This window comes from Miniopterus schreibersii (genome assembly GCF_964146895.1).
Source record: "Miniopterus schreibersii genome assembly, chromosome: 6".
NCBI lineage: Eukaryota > Metazoa > Chordata > Mammalia > Chiroptera > Miniopteridae > Miniopterus > Miniopterus schreibersii.
The window spans coordinates 31,410,013-31,427,667 of record NC_138107.1 but is presented as its reverse complement, the minus strand read 5'-3'; the positions used below and the strand labels follow the sequence as shown (position 1 = coordinate 31,427,667).

The following is a 17,655-nucleotide window of genomic DNA, read 5'->3' as shown; positions in this document are numbered from 1 at the left end:
AGGATTTTGTTGGGAACAATGGCCTAAATGGGAGGAGGGGATTTTCCAAACATATGTCATTGAATTAAAATCCCATTATTGCATATCTTCGATCTTGTTTGAAGTTCCCAGTAGACTGTCTTATTTACAAAAAGTTGGTGGGAAGATATCTTATAGAGACAAAGGTTTCATGAATGAACACCTTTCCGATCACCCGCAGAAAAAAGACAAATCCGTTTCCAAGTTAATTCACTACCCTCCACAGATTTTATCCATTGCCTCACAGGCATTTGCAAATGTTCTATAGACAGATTTATAATTTAGAATTTGGGTGATATTATCAATCCCCACAATCTGGACACTCTTAACAATTGATTTAAAGGTTCAATTTTGTTCACAAATCTTAGGTTTATCTTCATTCTATTGGCTTCATATTTAACCTGTGACTTCCTTTAATTTTTAGGTAGTTAAGAAATACTTAACTTTTCCAAATTTCTTAATTTGATTTTCAGCTAAAATTAATATGTGGGTGCTGTGTTAAGCTGCCCAGATGCTCCTTCCAAGACTGAGGGACTTGCTCCTCCACGTGTCTGGGTTGCTCTTAGCTGTCAACCCTTCCTTTGAAACTGCCCTCTGCTGAAGAAAGTCACCTCTCCCAAGGCCAAGTCCTATTCCCCAGGCGGCATGAATCCAATACCTGTTCAATGCAAGACCACTGTAACTAGTTTCACAGCTCCCAAGGGGCTGACTCAGGCCTTACTGTACCAGCACTGCAGCCCAACTTCTCCCACTTTCCAGCTTCTCCGCTTCCTTTCCCACTCAGCTGTTCATCTTGAAAATACTCTCTAAAACCCTCTTGTACAATAATCTCCATCTGAGCGTCTGCATCTGAGGGACGTGACCTACAACAAATCTAAATTACTGTACAGCCAGAGGATGGGAAACAAGTCAATCCAAAGTGGTCAGAGCTTTTCCTATTACATTGTGAGTCCCAAACTGTCCCTCATGGTAAAGGCTCTGAAGCAAATCATGTCACTCTTTATTCTGCATCCCCAACTGCTTTCAAGCTAAAATAAAAAAGGGCATCCTGGGACAGAGGACAAAAAAAAAAAAGAACTGAAAAGATGTATGTAGAGAAAAGGAAGGACAATTTACCTTGATAACAAGAGTGCTCATTTATGGAGATTTCATTTGTGTGCGTGCCTGTGTACATGTATACACATATACACAAATATGCACACATGGACATAACATAAGAATATAGGTAGTCATTATTGATTAAAAATATTTCCTCTTTCTGAACATGAAAACTCAAGATGCAGACTTGATAATACCTATCTAATGTGTAGAAAAAGAACAACTACAAAGTTCTAATCAGGGATCTCTTTTGGTTGGGGAAAAAAAAAGGAAAGAAAAAAAAAGAAACCTACTCAAACTAGCTCAGATCAAAGTTACACAGCAAAGTGTACAGCCTGGCCTCACAGTGACTCAGCCTGGGGGTCAGGATCAAAGACTCTTCTCTTGGTGTCTCAGGGGCCAAATGGTCTCTCTTCTCCTCATGTCTTTGTTGGTCTCTCCCTCTCTGTTGACTCATCCTGCACATGGCCCAACATGCCTTCCTCTGCAGGGCAGTGTCATCTCTTTCTCTGGTAAATCCACACTCCTGCTTTCCACCTCAACAATCTCAAACTTTCTTCCACATCTCTAACTTCTATCACTCTCAGAAGATGATTCAACTCCTACTTCGCAGAAAAAAAACAGAAACCATCAAATATTTGGTCCCTCATCTTTCCAGTGACAAACTTACACCCTTTCTCTCCTATTTAAACCATCTTGTTCACTGTATTTTTCCCATCAACCTTCAATCATTCTTATATTTATTCTATTTAAATTCAATTTAAAAGAGGCCCACATGGGACGCACATTTAAATTCTACTTAAAAAAGCCCCCTCAGTTCCCTCCAGGTATCCCCTCATATCTCTTTTTTCAAACTTCTTGAAAGATGTGCCCATATGGACTGTATATATTTATTCTCCTTCCCCTCACTCTGATCATTCCAATCTAGTTTTGGCCCCATCACTTCATAGAAAAGGCTTTTTCTGAAGTCACCAATGATCCCCTTGTTACTGAATCCAATAGCTATTTACCAGTTTTCATTGTACTTGCTGTCTCAGCAGAATACCTGTTTTATTAATTCAGATATAATTTATACACAGTGAAATTCACAGATCTTAAGTGTACAATTTGATCAATCTGACAAATGCATAACATGTATAATATATGTCCCTATCAAAATATACACCACTCCATCCCTCCAAAAAATTGCCTCTTACCCTTTTTCTGTCAACCCCTCACCCCTGCTACCATAAAGAGAACACAGTGTGATTTATAGCACCATGGATTAGCTTTGCCTAGAGCTTTATGTAAACAGAATCCTAAGGTCTGCACTATTTGTGCCTGTGACTTTTTAAATTCAGCATGAAGATTTTGAGATTCCTCTATATTGCTCATGTATCAGAAGTTTATTCCTTTTAATTGCCGGGTAGATTTTCACTGGATGAATATACCACAGTCATTTCTAGTTTAGGGCTATTATAAAGAAGGCTGCTACAAACATCCTCATATAAGAGCTTTTGTAAATACGTGTCTTCGTTGTTTTTTTTCTATAAATATCTACATATCAAGTTCCTAGGTCAAACATAGATGCATGTTTGGCATTTTAAGAAATTACTAAAGTTTCTTAAAATATTTGTGCCATAATATGTTCCCACAAACAATGTGTAAGAACTCTAGTTGCTCATTACTTTCACCAATATTTGATGTTGCCAGACTTTTTTTTATTTGAATCATCCCTAGGGGGATAAAATACTCTTTCTTTTTATTTGGTATAACAAGGGTTTCTTGGCTTTATCTTACCTTTCTTCTTTAATGTATTTGCAAGGTCAACTTTTAAAGGTGAAGACTCCTTAAGGCTCATTCCTAGGCTTTCTCTTTCTCTGAATCTAGTCACTCATCCTAATCTCCAACCTCATTGTCACCTGTTTATAGATGATCCATAAATTTGCATTTTCAACCCATTCTGTCCACCTACAAAAGCCAAACAACCAAAACTAAACTTAGGATCTCCCTTCAATTCCTCCAGATACCCCCAAAACTTGGTGGCACAAGTCAGATGTCAACTCATAGCTAATCATTTTTTTTTTTAAAGGTGGCTTTGGCCCTGGCCAGGTGGCTCAGTTGGTTGGAGCGTCATACCAAACAGTTGTGGGTTCAATTCACAGTCAAAGGACATGCCTAGGTGGAAGGTTGGATCCCCTGTCGGATGCGTATGGGAGGCAACCAATCAATGTTTCTCTCTCACATCGATGTTTCTTTCTCTCCCTTCCTCTATAAAATCAGTGGAAACATCTTTTGGTGAGGATTAAAATGTTTTTAAAAGGTGGGTTTTGCTTCCCAAATCTCTCTCAAATATTAACATTTTGCCATCACCACCAAAGTCCTTGCATCTAACATCTCTCACCCGGACTTGTGCAATAGCCCTCCAGCTGTTTCATACACATACATGCTCTAGGCCTTCATCAATTGGTTCTTGATACTGTAGCCAGAATAAACTTTTTAAAATACTCATAGGATTATATTATATCTTTCTTCAAAACTTTTTGATTCTTCAGATAAAGATAAAAGTTTATTCCATAACTTGAGGACTATTACATTGTCAGCCTTCTGCGTACCTCTCCAAATTCCTCTCAAACCACATCCTTGTTGGCTTCCTCTGGACTTTCTCTCCTTCCACAATGCTGGCTTCCTTCCACTTCTTCAGAATCATCATTCCCCCTCCCACCAGAGACTCTGTTCTTCCTGTCTACAAGGTCTATATTCCGTATTTGCCTAATTAACTTCTACTCATCCTCAGATCTTAGTTTAGTCCTCTCTCTCATCTATGAAGAGCCATCCTTGGCCAGCCTGACCTTAGCCAAAATTCCTAGTTTATATTATCTTACCAAAATATTATATATTGTCCTGTGCTGCATCTTTAAGTAAAATGTATCTCCTCCTACAAAGGAAGGGGAAGAGATGGTTCTATTAATTCTAGCAGAATGTCTGGCATATCATAAATGCTCAATCCATTTTTGTTTCAAGAAAAAAATGAATGGGTATCAATCATTTTCTTGACCCTCTGAGTGCTTCTTATTTTCCATTTGAAGGAGAATCTCATTAGTTCTTGGCCAGTATATGAATCATCTGGACTTGGGTCAAGTACCCATCTTTTAGTTCAATCAGCCATGGCCACGGTAGGATCATATGGATACAAAGAAAGGGCCTTTTCAAGAAAGGGCCATGGTTACAAAGACTAATGAGAGGTATGTCTAAGTCATGCAAATTCTGTAAATAAATAAAATTAACTTCCTTAAAAAATACTTCATAGAAAGAATGTTTTAAGTTTTCAGGTATGTGGGTGTGAGAATTTATACATGCAGATGCATGAGTGAGATGTGAGTGTTCATGGATGTATATGTGAGTTTGTATTCCCTTCCCACCCACTAATTCTTTCTTTGGGTCACTGACCAACAGTCTAGCTGAAGCCAAAGTTCCAAATGAGAAGGAACCAAAGAAAGCTCTCCTCACAGTGAACAAAAGCCAACTGGCTTTTCTAAGTGAAAAAACAAAACATGATTTAAATATGTACATAATTTAAAAACATAGTAGGAAAAGCTATTTGAAGTCATAAATAAATTACTGCATATTGAAAACACTGTATCTTTCAGAGAAGTTATAAAATTTTAAAATAAAATGATCACAATTAAGAAGTATTGATATAGCTTAAATATAATTGCAGCAAATATCATTGCAAAGGTGATCTCCAAATAAAATATTTCTTAGTTACTGGCAATCACCCACTTTTTTGGAATAATACTCACCATAACCAAATTCTAAATCAACAAAGTAATTAGAGGTTCCCTTGGAGTTTTCTATAACAGGATATAATCCTAGAGAGCAGGTAAATCAAACCAAATTTGAAAAATAAACTAACTGTTTGGATTTGATGGTCAATAGAAACCATGTGGAGAGAGTGTGATAGTGGAAAAAACCCTGGACCAGGAGAAAAAGTCGTATACCTAGTTGACTCACTACTTAATAATGAAATCCTAAAAGCGTCTCTGGGCCTCAGTTTTATTGTCTTAAAAGTGAAGTTGGAATAAACGTTCAGTGGTTAAAATATTTCTGTTTGATTGCCAGTTCTCATCAGTTGATAGCCTGGACATTCAGAAATGATCTGAGGTCTCCAACATTTATCAGGGATGCTGCTGTAGGATAAGAAGCTGCCTGTATGCGACGTGCCAGCACAGGACTAGGCAATCTCTCAGCTCCCATCTATACTTCAACTGTCAGGCTGTGTTATGTCAAAGGCCAGTGCTTTTGTGTCCTAACACACAGACTGTATGATTTCAGTTCAACAAGCACTTATTGAGGGCCTACGATGCATCAGCCACAGGAGGATGCAACAAAAATACAAAGATGATTAAGAGAAGATGCCTGCTTCCAAAGAGTTTAAGTCTAGGAGATGACTTAACTAAGGGGCATTTTTGTAATTAAAAATATAATCAGGATAACACTTTATGGTCATGGGCATCTAATCTAATTCTAAATATTAAATTAGAGAACATATAGTATAAACTGTTACTGAAGTTAGTGATGTTTTAATTCAAAGGAAATGTTTCCATTAAGCATGTCTGTCTAGAAGATTTTTTTAATGTATTATTTACATTTTCCCATGATGACATTCAAACACCACAAGAACGCTGCCCTTCAAAAACACATGAATGATAAATTAAGAGTAAAGCAGAAAATCTGAAAATTATATTTCACTTTAACCTTGTAATATCCAGTACCTAGTAGATTCTCCTCGTAAATTCTGGCCAACCTGGTTCTCTCAATAGCCAAAACCACTCAGCTCATTCTCCGCTTTCAGAATTTGCTATTAGAATTCCCAGGGTTAAAATAACCTTCCCACTCTGTCCACCTACTCACACTTAACTAATCCATCCAGCAGCCTTAGGTGACTCCTCCATTCCACATCCTCTACATCCACTCATTCATTCACACACACAGTTTTAAAACTTCAGGCACCTATTACATGCCAGGCTCCTGCTTGTATGAGGGATACATGTAAGAATGAACCTGCTTATGCTGTACTGAGGTGAGACTGTCACATGAAAGAGGTTATGACAGAGATGTGCACAGAGGACAAATATTAAAATTAACTGGGAAAGTCTGAGATGAGGTATCCTGAGCTAATCTGAAATGTTACATAAAAATTATGTAGATGAAGAAGGAAATTCCTGGCAGAGAGGAAACACAAGTGAAGTCGCCATGCTGTGAACAGCAATGACACTTTCAGAACCAGGGCAGGAAGGCTGCAGCAGGGAGGTGTGCACAAACCAGTGAAGGGAGAAAGCAAGCAGGCTACAGGTTAGGGAGTTTAAACTTACTCTCAAAGTGAAGGGGTCTTGCTGGAGGGACGTGATCAGACGAATTTTAGAAAGATTCCTCTGACTTCAGTTTGAACACCAGATGGGAGAAGGTCTGACCGGGGGCAGGGAAATGAATAAAGTGGTTCCTGCAGGCATCCAGGTGAGTCGTGATGAGCACTGACATTAAGGTAAAGGCAATGGGATTCGAAAATAAATGAGAAATTCAAAGTATTCTAAGAAGATGAAATCTGTAGGATCTGTCAGTGGCTGAACAAGGAGTTGTAATGGTGCTGCTACCATAATGACAGGAATTACAGAAAAGCATCAAGTTTAGGCAGAAAATCAAGAAATTTGATTACAATAACTTTGAAGTGCCTATGAGACATCCGGGTAGAGATATTTAGGAGGTGGTTAGGTGCACCAATCCAGAATTTGGAAGACAATTCTAATGTAATAATATAGATTTGGGAATCATTAACATAGAAGTATGACTAAAGCCAGGGGTGTGCTTAAGATTGACCAGACATTGCACACAAAATGGGAGGACTAGAAGGTCGAGAGGGACCAAAGGGAAAGCCAACATTTAAGAGTCAAGAGAAGACTGAGTAGGAACATATAGGAAATTAGAAGGCAAATCAGAAGGAAATGGAATTATAGAAGGAAGGGCAAAGAGAGCTCCATGAAGTCCTTTGGCTCTTATTATAACTACCACTTTTTCATTTTGCACTATTTTGTATTACAAAATATGTAGAATTTTCCCAAAGTATATGTAACGTAATTTTTTTTTAATTTACACTACCTTAACAGATAAAGTACCTGCTCCTTGTAACCTGAGACTATGTTTTTGCTTTGCTTTATTTTGTTTTGTTTAATAATTGCACGTGGGCCTCCAAGTATCTTAAACTATGCTGCCTTTGAGAAGGCAGGGACTAAATAGCCACCTGACTAACTAGCAATCATAGTTCTACTCAGTAATGACTATTATAGCTTAGACCTTTGGAGCTCCAAATATCACGCCATCCTTTTCTAATGAATGTGTCTAGAACAATACTCAGATGACAGTACAGGTGATAGTACCTTTTTCAGACCAGTATCAAGCTTTTACTCCAGATTGGTACATATTAAGTAGCTAGATTTGCCTTAGGGTACATACACTTCTGTAAACTGAAATATCTAGCTTAATTACAAGAATACTTTACTATATTTTCTCAAATTATGTTTTTATGACAATTTTCATGATGATCACGGCGAATGTCAAAGTAGAATCTCTGTACAATTTTTACTCTTACCAAAATTTTAATATCCAAAATAAATGAGCCAGCTCATTTCAATATCCCTTTATTTCAGATACCAGGATGTAAAAATATATCCATTTTTTCCCAGAAAAGAAAGGTTAAGGAGACTTAAGCCCCAATATATTACAAGACAGAGATAGCTAAGGAAGATAAAGCTGCTAAGCTGTGTGAAATATAAAAGGAAAAGCCATTCGATTAACTTTACTATTGTTTTCATCTCTTTCTACTAATACACTAAGTAATCTTTCTGACCTGGATAGAATGCCTGTGTGTGGATATGTACACTACCTTATATTTGAAGAAACCTGATACTTTGATTTATATATTCCTGAGATATTTCAGATACCATCTACCTAGTTTTCTAAAATGCAAACCCCATAGATTGAAAACAAAATAACTAGTGACCTGAATAAAGACCTCTCTGTTGCATTTGTTAAGAGCTATGTTTAAATGGCCAAAACAATAACGGGGCACATGATGCTTGTGTACTTATCACTTATAACTTCAAAATAACTTGGTATTTTTGAGAGAACACTTCTCAAATATCAATCAAAATGCTTCAAGCACAGAAAGTTGGGAGCTAATTAAATAGATGTAAAGTCTAACAAATATAGCCATAAAACTTCATCAATAACTACTACTGTAATGCTTCCCTTTTATAAATACACATATCATGCATGAGAGCCCATTTAAAAAAGCTAAGCTGTGTGAGACATTTATATCACAGTACAGATCCCTTAATTGGTTTTCAATTCACATACTTTCTCTATGTAAATATAATGGCATCTTCCAGGCAATAATTACCTAGTATAATAGTGGGGAATAAAAAAAATGTATATACTAAATAATATATAAATCACTAGTAAGATATTATCCTTTATATCATATAAAGATATCTGTTTGGTTCATTATGGTTCTTTAAAGGAGCTACTATCTAATTAAGCACATTAATTACTTTCAAATTACACAAAATTACTTCCTATAACATTACCTTATTTTACTATCTAAACTTCAAAAGAGTTATCAAAATACTGCATTCTAAAAATCTATTTGTCTAAAAATCTAAAAGTCTTTTCCAAACCGCAGGTTGCTTTTTTGCAAGGCCCAAAGGGGAATTTTCACAGAGAGTCCTGTATGCAGTTGCAATTCAGTGCTACTGTTACTTGAAAATGTTTTGAAATTTTACTTTGCCATAAAAGGTAGCATTCCACTGAGGCTCCATCAAAGATAACACCTCCTTCTCAGCAAAAGCCTTTCCATTTACCAAACAATGAGTGTCAAGGCTCTATGTGTACAACTTGTTTGCATTACTTATTGATAAGATATATTTTATCACTGTTAATTGCTTTTCTGAAATTGTAAACGAATAATTTGGGCCAGGGAAGGCAAAATTTATAAGGAGGAAAACCATATAATTTATCATCTACATTGAAACCGAGAGAAAGAGGTACTATCCATAATTATAGCATGAAATAGGCATAAACAGATACCGTCCTGGCCAAACCAACTTGTACAGTCAATTTCCTTTTAAACAATTCTACTTTGTCTTTAAATAAAGGTTTGTGTGTACAGGAAATTTTTACAAGATTGCAATAGAGGTAGGAATATCTAACATCAGCTCTGCAGTATATTCCCCTCTTGCCATCCAAAGGAAACTGACCTAAATCAAAATAAGTATAAATAAGCTTGATATAAGAGTGTGAACATATACGTACAGAAAACCTAAAACATCCAGAACAAAATCTTCAAAAATTCTTAAAACATACAATCCATTATATGCATCACCCAACAGTAAACTGACATGAAAGAGAAACTACTAAAGTATATGGCCCTTCATTCAGCTAATTCAGAAAATGAATAATTTATTAAATTCAGTGACACTAAAATCATCAGTCTTTTTCTCTAATTTTTTTTCTAGTAAAAGATGAGGAAATTACCTACAGCTAATTTCTCTTCCCGTGTTTGAATTAGGATTGTTGCCTTTTAGGTATTTCAAAATTTATCATTTTGCCCACATTGCTTTTTGTGCTAAAGACATTTATGAGCTATTTAATGAGAAGGGAAGAAGAATGTAAAGAAGGTAAATGGTCCAGATCACATCCTGGACTCATTTTACCTTTTGTCTCCTTGCCAAGTCCTCACACCGGTAGCTGCAGCCCTGGCCAAACTGCACTGCTAGCATGACACAGAGGGTGGATTATTCTACAAGAACCCATCTCCACAGGACCCTTAGTAGCCGCAATAATCACAGGAAAGGATGATCTTAGGATTCTTCTACAAAGCCTCATAAAGTTAGAAGGGCAGGCATTAACAATTCCACTTCGCACATAAAGAAACGGAGGCCAATATCTAGTCGTTGCTCTATCCAACTATCTGATGCTCACCTCCCTTTCTGGGCTGTGACAGTTTTAAAACCTACCAATTAAAATATAGTAGGAACTACACCAACATCAGGCTATCAGCAGATTACTATTCTACCCAAACAGCCCCAACGTCTGACCCAATTCTAATACCTGAAATGAAGGTCTTAATGTTAAATTGAATATGATACTATACTTTGTTAGAAATAGCCTACCTAATAATACAATTCAGAACAACAGTAGGGAGAAGAGATAACCTCCTGGTGGAGAAGTATGGTGGAAAATTGCTAAGGTGTTAGAGAATATAAGCAAGGAGATCAGAAAAGCCCCAGGTGCATATGCGGTTAGTGAGTCACCTGCGGCCGGATCTAGAGGGTGAAGGCAGGGGGACTTGGAAAAAGGGTAGAAAATGGCATTTAGCCACATTAAATTCTTCTCTTGCTCCTTTTAATTTTATTCTCTAGACTCTAGTTCAAATGTCATGAGCAAAAGTTCAGGAAGGTACCTAGGTAGTTCTGGGAATTTCAATAATAGTAGAAAACTGCACAGAGTATTGGCAGGATGAGCTTCTCATCAGGAGATGAGCACAAGGCAGAGTGAAATAAGTAAAGTATCCAGCCAAATGCCTGACACACAGAAGGCACTAAGATGTGGTGGTCTCCTCCCCCATCAGAAGAGGGAAACCAACCATAATGCCCACAGCTTGTTGCACTTATAAAAAGACTTAAAAGAACACTAAAGACTTAGAGTCCATGTACATGGTTGTAGGTTCTATTACTCTAGTTGCCATGTGTCTTGGACAAATTTACTTCAACTCCCAGGACCAGCTCTACATTAGCTAACTCATATCAAAGGCAAAATGTAAAAAGTTGCTTAAAAATATAAAACAGCCCATAAAGATAAAATGAAATGCAACACAATGGACTTCATAATCCATGGTACAAAAACTTATCCATCTGCATTTTACAGATATGGGAGAAAAACAATATTATTTCAGGAATTCCCATATTTGCTATCTTTCCAGGAAGCTTACTATACACGCTGAACGCAAACTGCTCTCCCCATTGAACAAGTTGAGCAAATAACACTCCCAAGATGCAGTATTTCTATTCAAGTCAGCAGCAGCACATATAGCCCACACAGGTTTCCATATCCTACTTCCAATTTAGCAACCTATTTGCTTAAACAACGGTCCCCCTCAGTTCTGGTTGAGAAGGAACACATACAACTTGAAAGAAAGTCAAGACAGGTTGGCAAAACTGTGAACTAATGGTTATTTCTCTTGTCCTCCATTCCCTTTAACACCTCATTTCTTTCATTTTTTTAGGCTTCCCTTTTCTATATTTCCTCTGTGAGTATTGGAGAGCTCAGTACTGAGCATGCACATTTGCTAAGATAGGTTTTTGTTGAAAGTGGAAAACTCCAGAAGATTTCAGGATTAACCTTCCCTCAGTGTAACCATATCCATTCATGGTGTGAAGGAGACTAGACTGAGTGAAAGGTTGTTTGTTTTTTGTTTTTTTTAATATATCTTTATTGATTTCAGAGAGAGGAAAGGAGAGGGAGAGAGAGCTGAAACATCAATGATGAGAGAGTCATTGATCGGCCGCCTCCTGCACACCCCTGACTGGGGATCGAGCCCACAACCCGGGCATATGCCCTGACTGGGAATCGAACCCCAATCGCCGGGATCCTAGGTCAACGCTCAACAGCTGAGCCACGCCCGGCGGGCCTGAGTGCAAGGTTCTAAGTTTTCTCCCACAGTGGTCTTCTACTTAACACAGCATCTCCTCAGCAGAGTTAGACCCCTGCCCATGGTTGAGTCATCTTTCCCTCCTTACTGTCGCCTTTTCCCTTTTCGTTCTTACCCACCCTGCCTCGGCAATATGCTAGAATATTTTTGGGCATACAACATGAAAATCTTTGCAAACCTCCAGGAAAACATGATGCCTGCATCCTTGGGTACGTACTGTAGCCTTACCCTCCCCAGCTGCTCAGTCTCCTTTTCCTTCCCTGCCCAGTTGTTGACTGGGGCCTCTCATATTGAGCCTTATGGATACATTTCAGGCCCCAGTAATATCATTTCTGGGAGGGAGAAATGGAGCAAAGAAAAGCTGAAATTATCCGAGTTCTGCTCTTTCTACTTTCTTTCTCCTCTCATGAGGGAAGTGGATAGATAGTAGGGATGTTTGAAAAGTTAGTGTTTGGTTCCCTGCTAAGAAGAGAGGGAGAAGTCCAAAGTCAATACTCTTTATATAAATCAATTCACACCATGAATTGCAGGATTCGTAAGAAAAACAGAACTTCGTGGAATCCGTTTAATTTTCTTGCCCACATTTACACAGCAAGTGGCATAACTAGATTTAGAACCCAAAAATGCTTGGGTCCAAGATTAATGGTCTTTCCACGATAGCACTATGGTGCTTTTTGTTAATTTTGAACTGGAGACTATTCCCCTGCCCTCTATCCACATGAAATAGAGTGTGGGTAAAGTTGCAGACCCTCTTAGAATCAGCAGCTGAACTTCTGAATCAACCTAACCTTTTGCCAAACCACATCTCTGAAACTAAGGAAAGAGAGGAAATTAATTTAAGGAAAAGGTAGGCAAAATACAAGCTTCTTCCTGGTAAGATGGTGTAGTGTGGGGGAAAATACTTGGGATTTAGAATAAAAGGTCTGCACTGTACATCAACTGTAATTTAAAAAAGCACACATTTTTTTTAAAAAGACCTGGGTTTGGATCCTGATTGGGCCATGTTATATGAGTCAACTGAGGTTATTACTGGAACTCTCTGAGTGTAAGAGGAGGATATGAGGATCATATGACCTAACTTAGCTTCGGCACAGGCTGTTGTGAAAATTCAAATATACAAATATTAAGCTTGAACATAGTTCAACTATCTGCATGTGAGTCAATAACCACTTAGAATAATGGCCAGTGTGAGGTAAATGCTCAATAAATGTTAGTAGTTTTATTAAATATTCCAGTATGGTTCTCACTCTCTTCTCAAACCATCCCTTTATTTCTACTTTTTCTCTTCTCTACTATTCTGTAGCTCCTTTCTCTATGAAGCCTTTATAAAAAAGGAATAAGACTTTAGATCTTAATGAGGTCTTCTCTGATTTAGGTCCCAGATACTGCAGTTTTCAACCCATGTACTAGATTGGCTCATGGTGTCTGATGACAGTTACTTAAAGGAGTATTCATTGAGGAAGTTAGGTTTCAAAAAGTCTCCAGAACACACACACACACACACACACACACACACACGCACCCCCCCCCCAAAAAACTCTATTAAGATTGACAAAAGACCTTTATTTTCAGATAATTAAATCAATCATTAAAAATTACTTGCAGGAGTCAACTATTTCTAGTAATATACCAATGGTATTTAAAATTAGTTCACTTTGCCAACAAAATGAATTATTTTTATGATAAAATACTTACAATTTCAAATAAAATTTTTCTGAAATCTTGAGGTGAAAGTAGCTTGATTATTCTATTTATACATATTTAAAGACATTATCAAGACCAAATTCAAGTAGTAATTTACTCAAGGCTGATGAAACTATATAACTATATTTTAATTGATATTTTGTAATGTTTCTTTGGCATATTTACCCACCCCTCTTCTGTCTTCTCTGTATTAATGCCTATTTTTATACATCGTGAAGAGGCAGAGCATGCACAGTAGGTAGCTCAAGGTGATGGTCCGGCAGTGGTAACAAAAGTGAATTTTAAGTCTAATTGCTCTGTTACCAGAACTTTAGCTTTGTCTGATCTGGTTGTAAATTTCTCAGATATGTGATATGAGGGACCAAGCATTACCACAGAAACTTATCTCTGATTTAACAAATATTTTAAGGCCCGGTGGAAAGCATCCTGTTTTCTAATCCATTGTTATGCAAAGTTTGGAAAAGGTCAATACCTTTGACTATGTGTCCTCTGAATAGCCCCTATGGTCCCCAGTTTTTAAGACATAAAGTGTGCTCTAGAAAAATGTACACTGTTCCACTAATTGCAGTCCATTTGACACACTTATGTGGCAGCAAACTGGTATTCCAAACGCTCACCGATCTGCCACTGCACAAAAGGCGAAGACGCTAGCAGTGGAGGCTGATTGATAAAGTTAATGCAGAGGTCCGGGATTGTAGAGAGCTGTTGTGTAACAGCATCACATACTGCAATATTTTGTGAATCCCTGCTATAAAGGAACAATATTTGCAAGCCAGTGGGCAGCACCCATAGGCACAGCAGCGGGAAAGATGTTTTCGACATGAGCAGCTAGACAGTGATCCATACTCTTGTCCTGTCTATATAAGCCCATACAGTCTTATCATTGCTGTCCTTAGGCAGTTAGCCAGTTTGAGATTCTGTCCTAAAACTCACTGTCTCCCGCTTAAAATCCCACACTCTCTGCCATCCCTGAAACAGCCAATGACTGAGCGTGATGGCCACTACTTGCACTGTGCCTTCCCCTTCCTATCCGGACCCTGTCAAGCAGCAGCAGTCCATGGTTTTCACTGGCTGCTGGAGGCCTCCATCCACCTGCTGTCTGCAGCAAACACCAAGAGGAACAGTAGCAAACCTGTAAATCCTGACCAGCAGAAAAGGTGCCCAGGACAAGTGGCAGGGGCTGCAACCAGTGAGGACAGACAGACTGACAACCAGACAGACAAACAGCAGCACCATCAGACACCATCCACTACTTCCAATCTCAGAAGAGGGGAAGCCTGCAGCACCAGGGACATCATTGTTCCACTAGAGACAGGCAGCCGATTGACGAGGGTTCTGCCTCCCTCAAGCCAGCAGGCTTAAAGTATTTTTTTTGTTTGTTTTTATTTTTGGGATGCGAAGGAGCAGGGAATTCAGAAACCTGCTGCTCTTTAAAGAACCAGGCCAGCTCTGGCCTTCCAAGTTAATGGCCCTTTTCTGAGTCGATAATGAAAGGGCAGGAATGACTGGATTTCTACTCTTTTGCTGTGACCAGACACCCACAGCTCTGCCTCAATATTCCCCTCTCCCATCTGGGTAGCAGTTCCACCAGTGGGGACCCATCAGCCTGTGAAGACAGCCTCCTGGATTCCTGTCCGGTGAGGCATTGCTGCACTGAAAGGAAGCGGAAAAAAACCTTTGGTGGCAGCATCTTCACTTCAGGAGGCAATTCTGGGGGCTGGGGGAGAGTCATGCTGGGTGTGCCCCGTGCCTGGCTGTCACCCCTGTTTCCTCCCTGCCCCTTCTTTGCTATCAGCTAATGTAAGATGCAACAGGTTCCCTTTGGCTCCTCATGCCAATCCTGTGCCCCCAGATACACTTCTGGCCTAACCAGGGGACACCAAGCAATTAGTCCCAGGCAGGGTCTCCAAATTCCCTCACCCCTGAGTTGAAAACTTTCCTGAATACATGAAGAGCTCCCGGGAGAAGGGAGGGTTGAAGTCCCCTTCAGCTCCACTCTAGCTGTGATGCTAAGGAGCAAGGAAAACCAACTCTGGATGGCAGGACCTTGTAAGCAGCACAGTGTCACACACTCCTGCACCACCAGCAACGGGCCCCATTCCCTCCCCAGACACAGGACAACGGGGCACTGGACAGCGGTCCCTTGAAAGGTTGATGGGCTTTAAAGAAGGGGAGATGCGTGCAAATATCCAATCCCCTATTGTACTCTGCTTGCACCAGGAACTCAGCAGGCCCTGGAGGTCTCTTGGAAACCAGCAAAGAGGAACCTCTGTTGTATTCACACCAGACTCCCCATCAGCTTCTCCCATTATTAAGAACTTTGCATTGCCAACGGCATCATGTATAGGTAAGAAAATGTGTCTGCACACAGGTATTCTGTGTAAAAGACTGAATAAAAGGTTAAAGAGAGACTAGGGAGGCAGGTTACCAAAGATGGCAACTGCCCCCCCCCAAAAAAAAAGACCCAACCTTGATCTGTGAGGTGAACGAGTACCAAAAGGAACACTAAAAATAAGCATTTTTCTTCGGCAAATGCTGGCACCCTTCGCTGGGGTAACCCCAACCTGCTAAACAACTCCAAGAAGAGAAGAGGAGCTATGCTCAGCACCTCTCTTCCCACCTGCCCTTCCTCCCGCTCCTCCCTGCCCCCTGCCCTGCTCCCAGCCCAGGGCCCTTCCCCTCGGGTGGGACCGGCTCTTCCCAGCTTCCGCGTTTCCCAGCCCCGGGGGTGTCCGCGCACCCGACCCTCCTCTGCACCCCAGGCGCCAGCCACGCTCTCCTGGCTGCGGGGCTGGGCGGCATGCCTCCTTCCTCCGGTGCCCCAGCCTCCTCCCTGCCCGAGACCAGCGCCCCCGGCCCGGGCGGGCGCCTCCGCCGCGCCCCTCCCCCACACCCGGCGGAGCCGCGGGGAGCGCGGCGAAGGGGCCGGCGGAGGCGCGGCGCGGGGTGGCGCGGGGCGGCGCGGGGCGGGGGGCTTACTTGAGCATGGCTTCTTCCTTCTCCTCCTCCTCCTTCTGCCGGTCCATCACTGCCATGATGATGTTCCTCTCCTCCTCGGTCAGGTGGCTCAGGTCGGGCAGCTCTTGCATCGGGGGAGGCACCGTGGGTGGGCGAGCACCGCGGGGCCCCACGGCCGAGGACATTTTCGTGGCCTGCCCGCCCCCTCCTCGGGCTCCCGGGCTCTCAGCTGTCGGCTTCACGCCCAGCGGCAGCGGCGCCCCTGCCTCCCCTCACCGCGGAGCCCTCCCGGCGGCGGCGGCGGCGGCGGCTGCGGGAGCGGCGGCGGCGGAGCCGGGGAGGCGGCGAGCCCCGTCTTTCATGGTTGTTCGCCTCCACCCAGCCCCGGATGCTGCCTTTGTTTTGGTCGCCCTAGCGAGGCTCGGGGCTGCCCGGCCGCCTCCCGCAGCCCAGCCTCGGCCGGCGGGGGCGGGCGGACAGGGGCGCGGCGGGCGCGGCGAGGGGGCGAGGGCGCGCGCCGGGCTCCGCGGATCCGGGCGCCGCGGGCTGGGCGCGCGGGGCGGGGGCGGGGCCGGGGCCGGGCGGCCGCCGAGGCTGCTCCCGGGCGCCGCTGCCTCCCGCGCGGGGCTGCGGGAGGGAGAGGGAGAGTTTGGGTGTCAGTTAGGCGGAGTCTCGGCGGCTCCGCTCCCGGGTGAGGCTGCTGCTCTCGCAGACGCAGCTGCCCGCCGCTCAGTCCCGGAGCCGCTCCGCCCCCGGGCGCCCACCCGCCCACTCCCCGGGTCCGAGCCGCGCGTGCCCCGGCCGCTCCCCCTGCGCTCGCCGGCGTGCACCCCACATCGCTCTATCCCCAGGCACCCCTCGCCGTGAGTCACCCTCCTTTCCTGGTCCCTGGTCTATGTCATCCTCGCCAGCCCTGTATTTTCCTGGGTTGCGTTCATCTTCACCCTCGTTACCATCTTCATCGTGGAGCATCCGTATTATCTGAGCACCCACAGTGTTCCGAACAGCAGGATGGAACACCTCTGGCTGTGTGTCCCCCGCCCCCCCCCCGACCATATCTTTCTCATGACTAGTCAAGTGTGTATAGCCACAACAATGTAATTTTTAAAAATAATTTTGATATACACACACCT

At 41.9% G+C, this 17,655-nt stretch overlaps 1 protein-coding gene across 10 annotated transcripts in view; it reads right to left on the bottom strand.

Annotated features, from left to right (window-relative positions):
* The window catches only part of RIMS1 (regulating synaptic membrane exocytosis 1), a gene marked incomplete at its 5' end in the record, with an annotated part of 385,667 nt that extends 368,679 nt beyond the window's left edge, over nt 1-16,988 (bottom strand). For all 10 annotated transcript variants that reach the window (XM_081140483.1, XM_081140457.1, XM_081140459.1 and 7 more), the window contains one exon: nt 16,544-16,988. In XM_081140483.1, the coding sequence (XP_080996609.1) occupies nt 16,544-16,707 (164 nt within the window). The remainder of the gene's footprint in view (nt 1-16,543) is intronic.
* Nucleotides 16,989-17,655: the final 667 nt, after the last annotated feature.